Consider the following 16,949-nt stretch of genomic DNA (forward strand, 5'->3'; position numbering starts at 1 on the left):
TGCAAAAGCCAGAGCCCAGGTGGGGACACTGGTTCCAAGTTGGGTTAGAGGCACAGAAAACCAGGGGGGCAAATTCAAGATGGCCAGAGTGATGGCACCGTCTCGACCCTTCTCATAGCTCTAACTTGTGGTCTAGTGACTTCTGAGCCCTAGAGCTAGGGGTGGAAGGCATTGGGACAGTAGGGCTGGCAGAGATGCTTTAGAACATTTTCCCTGTGGAAATAGCAGTCAAATGAACATTCTGGAAAGTGATGTTGATGGGCTTTGGTGCTCTGGGGTGGGGGTGGAGTGTCCTTGACTTTCCCGAAGGCCACAGCCACCACCCTGCCTCCCCAGCTTGCTGCTTCAGGCTGGCCTTCCTGTGAGCCACACCATCTGTTTAGGGAATAAAGTCCACCTGAGGCTATGTTTGCCTCACTTGGGAGCAGTTTCCTGCTTGCTCTGCTGCCCTGACCCGGCTGTGCTAAAGGGAGCTTCGCTTTGGGAGACCTACCGGTGCCTCAGCCCTGGGGAATTTCCTGCGTCCCTGGAGCCTGGCTGAGTCAGAAGCAAGTACCGGGGACTGGGGCACGGAGGTGACATGGGCTCAGTCTTTGCATCATCTCCTCTGCCTGCCCCATCACTATCCAGAAGGTTTCAGGTTCCAGGTTAAGCCACTGGTGCCCCAGAGATTTTGCAGTCCCACATACTGTCTGACATATAGGTTAAGAGCCAGGTCCTTGAATGGTGGACACTTGGAGAGTGCTTTTTGACACCTGCCAGTACTATCACTGTTTTGATGACTTACGGAGCTGTCGCTTTGTGCTGGGCACCAAACTGAACACCCAGCAGCTCACTGCGTACTGTGGGGGGACAGCCCCAGGGCAGCTGGTGAGGAGCAGAGGCTCTGGGAGGCTGGGTGATGTGCAGGAGCAGAGGGGCTGGGCTGCAGATTCCATTAGAAGGCACCCCTGACCGCTGCCAGGTGTTCTGGGGCCTCAGCTTTCTGAGCCCTTGGCTGATCTGGCATGTGGTCCACCTTTCTTCCACTCTGGGAAGGATGGAGGTGGCACTGTTGGAGACAGGCAGGAATGTCATTTGGGCATCCTCATAGATGCTCATACAATCGGAAGGAAGGGACCTCCTTGAGATTCAGAATCGTTGCTTTAAAAATTGTGGTAAAATACGTGTAACATAAAATCCACATTTTAAAATGTTCAGTGGCATTGAGTACTTCACATTGTTCCATCACTGTCTTCCATCCATAGAACTTCCATTATCTTGCACAACTGAAACTCTGTATCCATTAAACAGTAACTCCCCATTCCCTCCTCCCCCAGCCCCTGGCAGCCACCCTTTTACTTTCTGTTTCTGCGAGGATTCCAGAGGTTTGACCCTTTGTCTGTCCCGCCCAGAACCTCCCCGGAACGCCCCCGCCAGGCAGCGATGCCAGGATGCCCGTCTCTGCGTCCCTCCACCAGAACGGCAGCCAGGAGCGGCCGGCGAGCCTGACCTCCACGACCTCCTCGTCGGGCTCCTCCCGCGACAGCCGTGGGGCCATGGAGGAGCCCAGCGGCTCCGAGGCTTTGGCTGAGAACGGGGAGGGCTCCCCGTGTGGCCAGCATCTCCCCAACAGCAACAACAACTCCAGCGGCTGGCTGCGGGGGTCCCTGTCGCCCTTCAGCAAACGCACGCGGCCGGTGGCGCCTGCGGACAAGTTCGGCTACCTGGGCCGCGTGGTGCGGGAAATCGTGGAAACGGAGCGCACGTACGTGCGGGACCTGCGTAGCATCGTGGAGGTGAGGCTTCGGGGGGCTGGGGTCGGGAGGAACAGCCCTCTTCTCCGGGGATGGGGCTGACCTCTGGCTTCCGGTGGCCCAGTTCTTGGGCAAAACCCTACTTCCACCCACGGGAGGAGGGAAGTTCTCCCTGACATGTTGCTTCCAGGATCTGCTTCCCTCACGGCGCCTGCCCGGGATGCTGCTGGCCGCTCACACCGCCTTGACTTGGGGGTCCCGTCAGTGGTTGGGCCAGCAGATCTTCTGTGGATGGTTGGGGTGTAGGCACCCTTCATGGGGAGTGGGGGCTCCTGTGTTTAGCCAAGAGGGAGCCACGATGAAGAAACTGGCTCTGGGCCCCTCCCTGCACAGCGCCCAGATTCCTCTTGTTTCCTGCCTGTGGGGTCTTAGGCACCTGTAGCCCCAGCCTTAGACTCCTCTGTAAATTGAAGAGGCAGGGCCTTGCAGGGCCAACGCGGGTGTTTCACACTGGGAGGGGCAAGGGAGAAGGTGACTGTGTGGCTGCCGCTGAGGAAGCGCTCTGCCCTTTGGAGGGACATGTGCTCATTTCCTAGGCCTGCCTAACAGGCAGCCACACACAGGGCAAGCTGAAGATGCTTACGTTTATCCTGTCCAGGTTGAGGAGGCCGGAGGTTAAAACTCAAGATGCTAGCCGGGCTGGTTTCTTCTGGAAACTCTGAGGGAGAGTGTGTTCCAGGGCTCTCCCCTAGCTCCTGGCTGCTGCTGGCAACCCTCACTGTGCCTTGCCCTGTAGCTGTGTTCCCCAGTATCTGCCTCTGTCTTCACACGGCCCTTTCTGAGTCTGTCTGTGTCCTCCCCTCTTACAAGGACACTGGTCACTTGATTCAGGGCCCTCCCTACATCCAGTATGGTAGCACCTGAAGATCCTTAATCATTATATCTGCAAAGACCCTATTTCCAAAGAAGGTCACATTCTGCAATTCCAAGTGGGTATTATTATTTGTGAGGAGGAACCAGCCGTCCCAGGGCAGTAGGTGACGCCTGGGAAATGGTCACAGCAGGAAAATGCAGCCCAGGAATGAGGCGTGTTGGGGAGTGGGGCCATGGGACTGGACCGGATTGTGCCGGGGCTGGGGGCTGGGGGCTGGGGGCCGGCGGCTGGGCTCTGACGCCTCTCTCCACGCAGGACTACCTCTTGAAGATCATTGATACGCCTGGGCTGCTGAACCCAGAGCAAGTCAGCGCCCTCTTTGGGAACATAGAAAGCATCTATGCACTGAACAGGTATGGAGTGAGCCTGACACACCCCATGTTCTTCCTGTGAGCCCCATCTCAGGGCCTGGAGAGGAGCCCCGACGTGCCTGGTCTTACTCGGGGGCTGTGATAACGTGGGCCAGGGTCTCATCGCTGAAGTGGGGAAGGGTGGTCCCTCCCAGTACAGTAGCTCCCTTCAGGAGAGAGGGCCTTTGGGCCTGTGTGCTATCTGATGGGCAGAGGGGCTCGTGTGAGGCGGTGTTTATGTTTGGTCCAGGCTGGGCCAGCGCCCCCTCGGGACTGTTGCACCCTTGCATGTGAAGCTCTTCCCCCGTCCCTCTCATCTTGGTCCCCCACGTGCAGATCTCTTCATTCTTCTCCACCTTCCCCCTGATTCTGTGGGAAGCTGAGGCTCCCTGGAGGTGATCTGATCCATTAGGTAGGGGAACATAGAAGCCCGGCAAGGAGTGAAGAGGGAGGCTGAGCAAGGCCTGGCGAGGGGCTGCTTCAGGGCCAAAGGGGCTACATGAAGACCACACATGAGTGGCTGCCAGGGCCCCCAGACTCTCCAGGGAGAGGGCACTGGTCGGGAGGAGCAGAGCTTGTGGGGGCAGCATTGACGGGATAGGAGGAACCTTGCCCCAGGCCCCGTAGGATGGCAGAGGGACTTCCTGCTGGGCAAGCTGAGAGGCCTGATGGTGGAGAGACTTGGACCAGAGGGTGTGGGCTAGGGCAAGGAGGAGCTCAGGAGGGGAGGCCGGGTGTTCCTCTCATGCCCCCGTCTCAGAACAAGCAGTGCTGGGACTCACCCTGCCTCTCCCCTTTTCTGCATCCTTCTGAACTGGGGGCCTCGGTCCCTTTGCTAGTTCTCCCTCTCTCCTCCCTCCTTTAATGTTTGCTTCTGTGTGTTTGACTCCTTCTGCCTGCAGAGGAGCTGTGTCCCCTCCCAAGGTGGGTACTGGTGTGCCTTCTCCCTCTCTTGCTGGTGGAGCGCATGGCTCTGTTTTGCCCCCATCTTTGCTGCGGTGCTGGCTCCTTTCCATAGTTGCTGCCCCGGGCGGAGCTCACTGACACCAGGGCTGATGTGTGTGTGTCTGGGCACCAGGAGGTTGGGGAGGGGGTGTGTTGGTGACCACGGAGGCTGCGAGTGGTCCATGGTCTGATGAGCACCTCCCCTTCACCCAGCCAGCTACTCAGAGACCTGGACAGCTGCAACAGTGACCCCGTGGCCGTGGCCAGCTGCTTTGTGGAAAGGGTAAGAACGGCTGGGTCCTGGCCCCATCTTGCCTTGCTAGGGGCCTCTCTCCAGGGGAAGTGCTGGGTGCCTTGCCTTGAATATCAACGGCATTTGGGGTGGCGCTGGGGCTGCTGGGTGGATGGCATGTCTGAGACGGATGGATACAGAGATGAATCTGCAGATGCTTGGGGAGAGTGTGCTCCGGGACCCAGGGGCATGCCTTTGATACACCCAGGCTTACAGGCAAATGCAAGTTTCCCTGAAATCACTGTTTTTGGTCTTTCTTTAGAGCCAAGAATTTGATATCTACACTCAGTATTGCAATAACTACCCCAAGTGAGTAATTAGGATGGAGGGGGAGGCAGAGCCATCTGGCGAGTCCAGAGCACCCCACCTCCCCCTCCAGACCCCCCTCTGGTGACGGCTCCTTTCCCACTGGCAGCTCAGTGGCCGCCCTGACCGAGTGCATGCAGGACAAGCAGCAGGCCAAGTTCTTCCGGGACCAGCAAGACTTGCTGCAGCATTCACTGCCCTTGGGCTCCTATCTCCTGAAGCCGGTCCAGCGCATCCTCAAGTACCACCTGCTGCTCCAGGTAACCCGGGGCTCCTCCCGAGGACATGGGGGCCTGAGGGAGGGGCAGGGCCCTTGAGCCGCAGCTCCTGTCCCCCACACAGGAGATCGCCAAGCATTTTGATGAGGAAGAGGACGGCTTTGAGGTGGTGGAGGATGCCATTGACACCATGACGTGCGTGGCCTGGTACATCAATGACATGAAGAGGAGGCATGAGCACGCGGTCCGGCTCCAGGTACTCTGGAGCTGGGAGCTGGAGGGACGGCAGGCAGGGGTGCTCGGGCAGGAAGAGGCTTAGAAGAGGGAATGCGAGCTGAGGGGTGGTGTCCTTGAAGACGGGCTTCTCTGGGGGGAGCCCTTGGTGCAGCATGTCTCTGTAAAACCCAGACGGTGACTCCAGGGGGCCCTGCGTGGTCCCAGCAGGGTCTCCTGCAGCCTGACCCTGGCGCTTGGGGCTTTCTGTTGTAGGAGATTCAGTCTCTGCTCCTCAACTGGACGGGGCCAGACCTGACCACCTACGGGGAACTCGTCCTGGAGGGCACATTCCGCGTGCACCGTGTGCGCAACGAGAAGACCTTCTTCCTCTTCGACAAAGTGCTGCTCATCACCAAGAAGCGGGGTGGCCACTTTGTCTACAAGGGCCACATCCCGGTAACCAGGCCACACCTCCTCCTCCCCTGCTTCCCGCCTTCCCAACGGGCTGGTTCCATTTTCCAACTCTGCGCCAGACTTGGCTGGGCCTCGGGTTGGGGTGGACGCAGCTCCACCCTTGAAGAGTACTCTCCCTGGCTCTCCTGACAGCCTTGAGGAGTGGGGTCCCCGGTTGGCTCCCCGCCGCGGGCTTGACTGCCATCTCCCCCTGCCCCCCCAGTGTTCCTCCTTGATGCTGATCGAAAGCACCCGTGAGTCCTTGTGCTTCACCGTCACGCATTACAAGCACGGCAAGCAGCAGTACAACATCCAGGTGAGGGGCGGGCCTGCGGGGTGCAGGCTGGGTCGAGACCTGCTCCTCCCTCAGTGGCGGGAGCCTCGGAGTCTCCCCCTGGAAGGCAGAAGTCCTTGGGGATATCTCTTGGGCTTGTGCTGAGGAGTTGAGGGAGGCTCACAGTACCCCCAGCCTTCTTTCTGCCTCTGCCCCCCTAGGCCAAAGCCCGACCCATGCCGGATGGCTTTGGACCTGTCATGGTAACCCCCTCCTTCTCTCTTGGGCCCTCCCAGGCCAAAACGGTGGAGGAGAAACGGAGGTGGACTCACCACATCAAGAGGCTCATTCTGGACAACCACCATACCACCATCCCCCAAAAGGTGAGTTTCTGGGGCGCCTGATGGGGGCTGGGAGTGGCTGTCCCTCAGAGCCAGCTCCGGGGAACCCTGGGCCTCACCTTCTGGACCCTGGCCCACCACAGTGCTGCGGTCCTCTGTACCAGCCCTGTGGGGGGCCCTGGTGCGACAGGGCCAAGGAAGAAATGGCTCATAGCAAGGTAGCCACGAGTTGGGTTTCCTTCCCTTCCAGGCCAAAGAAGCCATCTTGGAAATGGATTCCTATTGTAAGTTCACCCTTCCTGCCCGCTTTGTCCCTAACGGTGCTCGTCTCTTGGTCGGACTGTATCCTGGGGGAGCTTTGCTGGATACTTAGAGTCTACAGAGCAGGGAGGATGGGGGAGGCTCCTTCTGTAAGGCTGGGGGTCTACTGCTAGACCAGGGCTCAGTGCTGATGACAGGCGGGACGCTATGTGCCTCGCGTTCCTGGTGCAGGGGGAGGATGGAAGAACTCGGCACGCTTGTGGCCCTAGAGCTGGGCTGGGCAGCGGAGTTGTGGTTGGGGTTGGGCAGAGTCCACGCCAAGGCTGATGGTATCCCAAAGTCCTGGTTATCTCTCTTGGGTGCAGATCCCAATCGGTACCGCCACAGCCCTGAGCGCCTGAAGAAGGGCTCCCAGGACGATGTGTTCACCCACATGCACCAGGGGCGCCGGCAGTCTGGTAAGGCAGGGACTTTGTGGGCACAGAGGCTTCTTTTCAGAACCTTTAACCAAGCAGGGAATGAATCTTCTGCAGCAGCATTTGGGGCTCGCTCTCACCTCTCTGGAAAGCCCAGGAAAGGCTGAGGCAGGGGGAGCGGTTAGTGCGGTGTGGATGGGTGTGTCTGGAGCCTCCTGCCTTCCACAGGCACCTCTGGGCCCTTCCTGCATACCCAGGGCTGGACAGCTCTCCTTTAACAAGGCCCTAGGAAGGCTTGTTCCAGACACCCCTTCTCAGCACCCCCGCAATTGACTCCTTCCTCCTTTGCCACTTGGAATACTGGGAGTCAGCCAGAGTAATGCTCGGACGTCATGGATGGTCCACAGCCCACTTCTGGAACACAGCAGAGGCAGGACGTGGGGAAAATGAGTTGGATTTCAAGTGGCACCAGATCCAGACAGGAAATATTTACTTTGGGTCTCAGGGAAGAGTTCTGTTCTCCTTTCCTGGGTTTTCTTCCATGACTCTGCTTGTTGCTGTGTACTTGGAGTATTGAAATGAAGCATTTAGTGAAAAGAGAAAACCTTGCTTTTATTCATCCTTGTAGTGATGAGTGTGTGTGTTTTCTGTGTCAATTTTTACCCTCTTCATTCAGTCTGAGGCCCGGGGATAGATCTGGTTTCAGCCAGGCACTTGTCAAACCACCTGAGGTGGGAATTGGGGTGAGAACCATCTCAGGGACCCCTAAAGAGAAAAACTAAGTAGTGATGGGAGCTGAGCCCTGGCTGGGATCCCCACAGTGCGTGGGGTTTGATTGGCAAGACCCACAGGTCCCCTGAACAATTGTGTGGACTGACATAAAACGTTTGGTTTTCTGGAGGATGAAGCCGAGCAGTGTCTGGAAATCTTCTGTGTGTTTTGTTTGGTGGTGTTCCTGGTGGATCTCAAACCTTAGGGAAACTTGGCATGGTTGCAAAAGGTCTTTGGTGCCATGTGTTAAAAGCCTCAAACTGGGAGTGTTACTTCCTAAGTCTCTGGCCCTTCTTGCTTCTCTGTCCTTTGTTCTGTAATTCTCTCATCTCTCTAACATTCCCCCTTAACTTGCCATAGCTTTGACTTGGAAGCTTCTGATATGTGGAGGTCTTTAGTAAGTGGCGGCAGTGCGGACAGTAATAACAGTACTGCCTGTCATAACATCAGCTGCAGCAAGCGAGGCACTTGGGAAATGAGCCGTTTCAGAGCTGAAGTTTCCCCAGGCTGAGGTTTTAGCCTGTAAACACTGAAACAGTTGGGTTTTGTCTCTGTGTTTTAGTTTTGTTGTTGTTGTTGAGTTGCTAAGTTATGTCCGACTCTTTTGTGACCCATAGGCTATCCATGGGATTTCCTAGGGAATAATATTGGAGCGGGTTGCCACTTCTTCCTCCAGGGGATCTTCCCAACCCAGGGATTGAGCCTGAGTCTCCTGAATTGGCAGACAGGTTCCTTTCCACTAAGCCATCAGGGAAAGAATTCGCTTGCCAATGCAGGAGACGCAGCAGGAGACACGAGTTCAATCCCTTGGTTGGGAAGATCCCTTGGAGGAAGAAATGGCAACCCACTCCAGTGTCTCGCCTGGGAAAACTCATGGACAGAGGAGCCTGGCGGGCTACAGTCCATGAGGTCGCAAAGAGTCAGACACAATAGAGCAATTAAGCACTTCTGTCTTTTCACTGAATGGTGTTCCTTCTTATTAGTCTGCATGCTTTTCTGTAGTTGCTCTTACTTCTTCCTTCTTCTGTTACAAATTATTTGACTGAATGTGTAAGAAATGTGTGTGAAAGCAGTCAGGACCTCAGTGAGAGGGAGAATTCGGGCCAGTGGAAGAGCGTTAGGGCATGTTCTCAGTCATCTGTTGTGACTGCCTCCAGACCTATTTCTGCTTCGTCCTTACAGAGAGCTGGGATGGGCAGATAAGTACACTCTCTGGGTAAATAAGGTGCCGTTGTCATCATCTTAAATATTCTTGTTAAATATTCTTGATTACACGGTTTAAATGGAAAGAGTAGAGCCTTTTGTATTTCTCTCTCTAAAAACAACAAGGTGTCTGCTTTCCTCGATGCAGGTGGAGTGTAGGTGTGTGTGCCTGTGCACATTTAGAAAAAACAGTTCTTCAGTACACTCTCCTGTCCAGGGACAGCTGAGACACCTCAGGAGGGCTCCCTTCTGACTCCCAGTTTAGAGTGGGCCTGCCACTTGATGCCAGGCGGTCAGGGGCAGTAGGGGCTAAGGGCACGGCTCTGTAGAGAGGTTCCTTAGACCTGTCCTCTCATCCTTGCCTCTCTATCTCAGGTCTGTCCCCAGAAAGGTGCTGACACCATCGGCCTAATGGGTGTATTCTATCCTCAGGGCCTGGGCAGCCCTTGTCCAGCGGGGCAACACTCCCCAGTGGGCAGTGGGGCTTCGTGGTGCCAGGCCTTAAAGGCCACAGAAAGTCGGATGCAACTTCTGCTTTCCAGCGGGGGCGCTGTGAAGGGGCTTGGGTGTCACTAATGCCCTGATGTGCTCGGGGCAGGGAGGTGGGGCTTGAGGTGGGGGCCAGGGTCCCTAAGAGAGGCTCTGGTGGGCAGGCCTTGTTCTGGGGGGTTGTCAGTTGCAGCAGAGCCCCCCGAGCCGGGGCGGGCAGTGGCCTTAGGCCCTGTCTCCCTGTGGACTGGGCGAGAGGGCAGCCTTTGTCAGGCCCCAGGGCCCCCGGGGCCCGGCTGGAGTGGACTTTGAGCTGGTGATGGGCTGGTGGCGCCGTGAGTGTGGGGCCAGGCGGTTTGCGGCCTGCCCTGACTCTGCCTGTTGCTCTCCTCCTCAGAGCCGACCAGACATCTGTTCAGGCAACTCAGTGAGAAAGGTGAGTGAGGGAGGGGTGGTCGGCTCTCCCCTTAAGCCCTAGGGTGAGGCTGAGCAGGAGGAGCGGGCGACCGGCAGGGTGGGGGCGACGCGAACGGTGTCTCACCCTTGCTGTCCGGGCTCCCCCCTACACACCTCGCACCCTGTCTCCCGGTCCTTGGTTGATAGCAGGAGTGAGTGACCCCCACCCCGGGCTCCTGAGCTCTCAGCCATTCTTTTGGAAGTCCTGTGAAGATTCTGGGAGCAGGAGCCCCTGATGAGGCCTTTCCTGGGGGATCCTGGGCCTCAGGCCCGTGTAAGGGGGCTTGCTCTTCTCACCGATCTCCCCTCTCCCTCCCCCCTTGCCCATGTGCTGGGACCTGGCGGTGGTGGAACAGCCAGAGCTGCAAGAGTGAAGGTAAGGCCGGGGGTGAGGGGACTGTGGACAGGTTGGGGGGAACTGCCTGGCTCAGCCCTCATCATCGTCACTTACTCAGCAAACACCTGTCAAGCACCTGCTGGGTGCCAAGCTCTATCTTGAGGGTCCTGGAGATGAATAAGCCCAGGGCACCCTTCCGTACCCTATTCCTGGGGTGGCAGCCTGCCAGTGGCCGGCCCAAGCCTGGATCCTCTCATATTGCCCTCTCTCCTGGGGGCAGGAGGGCCTGTCTGGGTCCTGAGTTCCTGCCCAGGCCCCAGGCCCAGCTTCCCACCTTGAGAGTCCCCTGCGCCGCTCGGGAGCCCAGAGGTTGGGTGTCTGTAGACGTGAAGCCTCCCCAACCCCAGCAGCTGCAGGAGGAGGGGGGTTGCCCAGAGGCTGGTCACGAGGGGGCCTTGTGCTCTGCACAGCACGCGGGCAGTGTTGGCACGCTCCTGGACTTTGGACAGCCCCCCTGTGCTCGGGGCCTGCAGTCGGAGGCCGAAGGGGCTGCCCAGGAGGAGCAGGAGGAGGTGATGGAGGAGGAGGAGCAGGCCTTTCAGGTCTCTCTGGAGGACCTGGCAGGGCACAAAGGCAGCGAGAAGGGGGCCAGGCCAGAGCCCTCAGGTTCGGAGGAGGAGGAGGAGGAGGAGGAGAGCCTGGCAGTGGCGGAGCAGGTAGCCGACTTTGCCAGCTCCCTGCTGGCCGCCCTCCACTGCTGGCACTATCGGGCCAACGCTTTACTTTTCTCCCGGGGCGCTATGGTGAGGTGTCTCTTTGATCTCCCCTCCTCCTTGCATGCTCCCTGGCACGTGCATGCCCATCCGTGAGTCCCCTTCCCTGCTCTCCTCACCCCGCCGTCCTTGGTCCTTCATTCCTGCCAATGGTGTTTCTTAACCCCCGGCTCGCTGTCACGCCCTGGTGAGCTCCCGGCATGTGTTGTTCCAGTACTGGAGCTAACCAGCATGCTACTCAATGGGCATGACTAATGGGGCAGGCTGGGGTGGCGGGGAGGTCAGCACACCAGGGGCGCATGCCTGGTGGGGATTTCTGAGTCTCCCAGACTTGGCAGTTCAGGCCGACTCTGGATGGCGCAGGCCCAAGGCTGGATCTTGGTGTAGCCCAACCCCCTTGGGCCTCAAGAGGTGCTGTCAGGGTTGGGATGCAGAAGGGACCAGCTCCCTGTTGTTCTGGAAGCTGATGACTGCCCTCTGCTTGCTGCAGGGGAAGGAACGCAGGGAGTCTGAAGACTCCAAGAGCTGCGGGAGGACCAGGAGCCGGTCTCCAACTCCTGAGGAAAAGTGCCTGAACTTTGAGTCTGTGACTTCCCTGCCGGAGGTGAGCGGCCAGCAGGTGGAATGGGGATTGTGCATACCCTCCTGAGCCCAGATCTCCAGCTTTGTAGGCGGGACTTTCGGACATGGCTCTCCTGTTAGGCCCATGGGGACAGGGAATCTTGCTCCCCAGGACTCTCATGCCTTCAGGAAACTTGTCTGGCCTATGGGCACGTGGCTTGGCGACAGACAGCTTCTTACTCTGAATTAGAAAACCCTGAATCAGAAATTAGTACTCCTCCCTCTGGGGCTTCCCTGGTGGCTCTGTGGTAAAGAACCTGCCTGCAATTCAGGAGATCCAGGTTCGATTCCTGGATCAGGAAGATCCCCTGGAGGAAAAGGCATGGCAACCTACTCTAGTGTTCTTGCCTGGAGAATTCCATGGACAGAGGAGCCTGGGGGGCTGCAGCCCATAGGGTCGTGGAGTGGGAAACGACTAAAGTTGCTGAGTGGCGGCAGCACCCCTTTCTCTGGGCAGATGCAGTCTCTTCAAGGGACACAGTTATTGGAAGTGACCAGAGTTTAGGTCCCTTTGGCTAGGCCTCCTTGCAGAGAGCATAGGCCCTGCCCTGCCAGCATGCCAGATATTTAAATCATGCTTGTCCCAGCTGGCAAAGGACTAAGGTGTTGATATCTACTGGAGACCTTCTATATGCCTGGTGTTCTGTTTCTTCCTTCTGTTTTTTGAACCAGCTCTACCAGGGAGATCGAGACTCAGAGAGGTTAGGTGACGTGCCTGACATTGCACAGCTTCTAAGGGGCAGAGCTCAGGTTAGATTTGGGTCTGTGACCCAGTAGTCTGAACTCTTTCCTCCCCACCCCCACCATCAGCCCAATGCTATCTGTGGGTTATATGCAACGGAGTCTTGCTTCCCCAGAGATACAAGGAAAATTTCAAGAAATCTAGACCTCCAAAGGTGATCCTCACAGCCAGGGCAAGACTTATAGGCTGGGTGACATTGGAAAAGGGTTTAGAGTGGTGCTGGTCAATGATAATACAATGTGAGCCTCATGTGTAATTTTAAATATTCTAGTAGTCTCAGTAAAGGATTATTTAACCCAGTATATCCAGACTATTATCATTTCAACACATAGTCAGTATCAAAGCTACTAATGAGGTATTTTGTACTTTTCGGTGTGAAGTTTTTGCAGCGTGCACTACCCACATTTCAGATGCTTGGGAATCACGAGTGGCTGGCAGTCATTGTGTTGGACAGTGTGGGCCTAGCTCCTGGGTACCGCTGTGCAGATGCTAGACTAGAACGGTTGGAATCAGCTTCTGGTTCCTCAGATTTTAGAGTGCTATCTTGTCTTTTCCCTAACGACCCTTCTGGAAAGCTGCCTATACTGGCTGATTTTACGATTCAAATGACCATTGATGTGGTCAGAAGGGAGTTGCTGACCTTGCTTCCTCCTTTGCCATCTGCTGGGCAAAGCCAGAGTCGGGCACAAGGGTGAAGGCTGCCTGGTAGGAACCGGATCTCCATCTTTACCCTCTGATAGAATTTCAGCATGTGATCCTATTGCCCTCTGGATCCTGACCCACACAGGAGACCCTGGCCCTTCAGGGGAGTCATTCAGGCTTAAGTTTCAACCCAGAACAGCCTCCCTGTGGGGAGCTACTAGGGCTTGAAGAAGGGGAGTCCTGGGGCCGTGGCTCTGACCCTGTATTGCATGTTCTCACCCTGACCCTGCACCACTCAGGTAGGCTGAGAGGTGCTGCCACTCTGCATTTCTAGAATTCTCCTTGACTTTGAGGACATGGGCCCAGCACCCCAGCTGCAGGGTGGCTGAGAGCCATCTTCTCCTTGCTGCCTCACTTTGAGTGCTATTCAATCTGATTGCCTGCCTTCCTAAACTGCAGCCCCTTCTCACTAGGCATTGAGTAGGCCACCCTGTCCCCACATTCCACAGGTCCCATGAGGGAGGTTTTTGTCTCATGCAAGCCCTTTGTGCTGTCCCAGGTTGAGCCAGACACCGAGTCTGGGACCGAACAAGAGGTGTTTGCTGCTGTGGAAGGTCCCAGCACCGAAGAGATGCCCTCAGACACAGAGGCCCACGAGGCCCTCGAAATGCAACTTGACCCCCACCAGCTGCTGCTGGGGCTGGAACCCCCCGATGACATGGCAGAATTCATGGTGGCCGAGAGCACCGAGGACCCTAAGGCCCTGAGCAGCGAGGACGAGGAAGAGGAGGTGGGGGCGCCCCACGAGCCTGAGAGCCTCCTGCCTCCCTCCGTGCTGGACCAGGCCAGCGTCATTGCCGAGCTGTTCGTCAGCAGTGTCTCTCGGCGGAGCAGCCTGGCCCTGGAGGATGGCAAGTCCAGTGGCTTCGGGACCCCAAGGCTGACCAGCCGGAGCAGCAGTGTGGTCAGCCTAGAGGGTGGTGAGAAGGGCCCGGCCCCGCGTGGCAGCACCACAGACTCCCTGGGCTCTCAGCTCCTTCCAGAAGCGGACCTCAGTGGGGGAGTGGCCGCAGAGAGCGAACCTTCTGTCAATGGGATGGAGGCCCCGGGCCCAGGCTGCCCAGCAGAGCCAGACAGGTCTTCCTGCCCGAAGGAATCGAAACTTTCCTCCCAAGACCGGCAGTTGCTGGACAGAATCAAGAGGTACTACGAAAACGCAGAGCACCAAGATGCAGGCTTTAGCGTCCGGCGCCGGGAGAGCCTCTCCTTCATCCCCAAAGGGCTTGTGAGAAACTCGGTCTCCAGAATCAACAGCCTTCGCAAGCCAGACCCGGAGCTGCAGGCTCCACTGGGGCATAAGAGACAGGTGGGCTCACGGGCAGCCCTCTTTGACTGCCCAGGACCAGGCCAGGCTGGCACTGGGGACCCAGCTCCTATCACAGATGCTGAGTTCCGCCCATCCTCGGAAATGGTAAAGATCTGGGAAGGAATGGAGTCTCCCAAGGGGAGCCCTCCGAAGGGCCCGGGCCAAGGCCAGGCCAATGGCTTTGACCTGCACGAGCCCCTGTTTATCCTGGAGGAGCACGAACTGGCGGCCATCACCGAGGAGTCGGCGGCTGCCTCCCCAGAGAGCGCCTCCCCCACCGAGCCCCGCAGCCCCACCCACCTGGCCCAGGAGCTGAAGGAGCTGGTGAGGGAGCTGAGCAGTGACGCCCAGGGGAAGCTGGTGACCCCACTGCACCCCCACATCCTGCAGCTCTCCCACGTGATGGATAGCCACGTGAGCGAGCGAGTCAAGAACAAGGTCTACCAGCTGGCTCGCCAGTATAGCCTCCGGATCAAGAGCAGATCGGTGACGACCAGGCCTCCGCTGCAGTGGGAGAAGGTGGCTTCCACCATCCCCCTGATGCAGGAGGAGGTTGGAGCACCAGCCGGTGGCACAGGTACGACAGGGTGGGGAGGGGGCCCTTCCTGCAAGCCTGAGTCAGGAGGACCTTTTAGGAGCCAGTTGGCTTCTGGGGAAGTGACCCCCTAAAGAACCTCTACCAGAAAGAGGGCTGAGGTGAGCCCTGGAGCTGTTCTAAAGCCCAAGGGCATGGGGCCATGGGCCTCTCTTTTCCAGGAGAGCAGACGCTCTTGTCTCCTTTTGATTCCTGACTCCTGTTCCCCACCTTTTCTTCCTTTTTCCCATTTTCCCTTTGATACGGGGGCTGCGGATGGTAAAGGGGATTTGCCTCCCATCACACCCCAAACCCCAGCAACCACCCTTGCCCAGAAGGGGAGCTGCCGCAGCTAGTTCAGAGAGCCCTCACGTCCTTTCGCTCCGGGATTCAGGCGGCCCGCTCTCTCCCCACAGGTGTGAGCAAGCCGGGGCCGCCTCTCTCCAACCACGAGCAGCCTGCGGTCCAGGAGCGCAGCCCGCCCAGGCCTGGCTCTTCCACGGAGATGTCGCCACGGCATATCTCCTTCAGCTCCTCAGCCACCAGTCCAAGGACCACCCCACCAGGGGCCTGGCACGGCCCCCGAAGCCCCTTCGACACTGAGACCTTCAACTGGCCCGATGTCCGAGAGCTCTGTTCCAAGTACGCCTCCCGGGACGAGGCACTCCAGACCAAGGGTGGCTGGCCCAGCAAAGTGCCAGTCAACCGGAGCCGCTCGCTGCCGGAGAACATGAGGGAGCCGCAGCTGGCTCCCTCTGGCAGGTTGGGCCGCTGCAGCAGCCTCAAGGCCAGGAGGGCCCCGGTGAGCCCAGAGGCGGCCCAGCCCCAGCCTCTTGGGGAGTCTCCACCAAGTGAGCCTGACAGAGGGGAGGCCCTGCATGTCACCGCAGACCTCACACTGGAGGACAACCGGCGGATGATCGTCATGGAGAAGGGGCCCCTGCCTGGCCCTGCCACAGGGCTGGAGGCGGCCAGCGGGCAGGGACCGAGCTCTGCAGCCGCCCAGACGGGGAAGGACCAGGAGTTGCAGGAGTCTGCAGAGTATCGGCCTAAGGAAGAGGGTCCCAGGGATCCAGCGGACCAAAGCCAGCAGGGCAGAGTGCGGAACCTGAGGGAGAAATTCCAGGCCTTGAACTCCATAGGCTGACTCTGAGTCCTGGGGTGGGGATCATCCGGGTGAGGGGTAGGGAGGAACCAGCGCCCGTAGCTGGTCTCACCTTGCTCACTTCACCCCCTTCCTGACCCTCAGAAAGGCCGCCCCTGGGAGAGCACCTGCCGTGGACCGGGACTTGCCGGCAACTTGACATAGGCCCATACGAGCCCCTTTCCCCTGTGAGGCCTGTGTGGCCACTTTCCTTGTATATAGTTCTGGTAAGAAGCCAGATATTTAAACTCATCTCTTCCCAGGGAGAGCAAGCCCAGCTCAGGCCTCCAGCATTGCCTGGCCACTGCCAGACCCAGGGCCCACCCAGGGGACACATAGGAAGCTGGCCTGGGGAGGCTTTGCTCTTTAACTGTGCCTTTTCTTAGGATCCAGGCAGGCACGTGGCCCATAATTTATTGCTTTCCATCCTGTGGTATGTTAGTGTTCTCGTGCGCACGTGCGTGTATGCGTGTGTGTGTGTATGTGTGTGGCTTCTCCCCTCCCAGGAAAAATGTCATGGACTCTATTCAGGTACTTTTGTGTGTTGTCTTGCTGGCCCTGTGGTTGTCGCTAATGTACACACATTTCATTATTTGCCAATGGTGTAATAACCACTGCTGACCAACCAACCGGTGTGTGGTCTCCTTACTGGGGTCTGACTGGGTTGAGAAGGGTTGATTGTGCCTAAGCTGTCTTAGGGGAAGGCGGGACTTCGGCTTTTTGCTTTCACACGCACTTATATGGAGCCATGCTCACAAACCACAGACCCAGGTGCTGGTGGGGGAGGCTGGGGCAGCAGAATGTGCAGGAGGGGACTTATTCTTCTCTGTTATTTCTACTCCTGTGGGCTTCTGTCTACCCATAGCCTGGCACTCCTGTGGGCTTCTGTCTACCCATAGCCTGGCGTTCTGTCTAGGGTAAGGTCAGGGGGTACCATGCCAGCCTTTAGCTCTTTTTCCCAAAAGCCAAAGTTGGATTGAAAGGGGTAAGGTGGAGGGTGGGATGTTTTTCTAACAGGCAGATATTTCCGTGACTGGTGCCTTTTATTCTCTCTCTCTTTGGTTCCCAAGAGACATCCTAGGGGGTGAG

General features: G+C 57.7%; 1 protein-coding gene across 4 annotated transcripts in view; it reads left to right on the forward strand.

The window, feature by feature from the left end:
- The window catches only part of PLEKHG3 (pleckstrin homology and RhoGEF domain containing G3), a 42,969-nt gene extending 26,480 nt beyond the window's left edge, over positions 1-16,489 (forward strand). For 2 of the 4 annotated variants that reach the window (XM_065940619.1, XM_065940618.1), the window contains 17 exons: positions 1,395-1,778; positions 2,926-3,023; positions 4,179-4,248; positions 4,520-4,566; positions 4,673-4,823; positions 4,906-5,037; positions 5,271-5,453; positions 5,674-5,766; positions 6,021-6,107; positions 6,316-6,349; positions 6,692-6,784; positions 9,603-9,641; positions 10,018-10,037; positions 10,469-10,801; positions 11,262-11,375; positions 13,336-14,719; positions 15,133-16,489. In XM_065940619.1, coding sequence (XP_065796691.1) covers positions 1,434-1,778; positions 2,926-3,023; positions 4,179-4,248; positions 4,520-4,566; positions 4,673-4,823; positions 4,906-5,037; positions 5,271-5,453; positions 5,674-5,766; positions 6,021-6,107; positions 6,316-6,349; positions 6,692-6,784; positions 9,603-9,641; positions 10,018-10,037; positions 10,469-10,801; positions 11,262-11,375; positions 13,336-14,719; positions 15,133-15,863 — 3,954 coding nt within the window. In that variant the 5' untranslated portion in view covers positions 1,395-1,433 and the 3' untranslated portion in view covers positions 15,864-16,489. The remainder of the gene's footprint in view (positions 1-1,394; positions 1,779-2,925; positions 3,024-4,178; positions 4,249-4,519; positions 4,567-4,672; positions 4,824-4,905; positions 5,038-5,270; positions 5,454-5,673; positions 5,767-6,020; positions 6,108-6,315; positions 6,350-6,691; positions 6,785-9,602; positions 9,642-10,017; positions 10,038-10,468; positions 10,802-11,261; positions 11,376-13,335; positions 14,720-15,132) is intronic. The other 2 variants (XM_065940620.1, XM_065940621.1) reach the window with 2 other exon arrangements.
- The last annotated feature ends 460 nt before the right edge of the window (positions 16,490-16,949 follow it).

The sequence above is a fragment of the Muntiacus reevesi genome, chromosome 7, assembly GCF_963930625.1.
Source record: "Muntiacus reevesi chromosome 7, mMunRee1.1, whole genome shotgun sequence".
Classification (NCBI taxonomy): domain Eukaryota; kingdom Metazoa; phylum Chordata; class Mammalia; order Artiodactyla; family Cervidae; genus Muntiacus; species Muntiacus reevesi.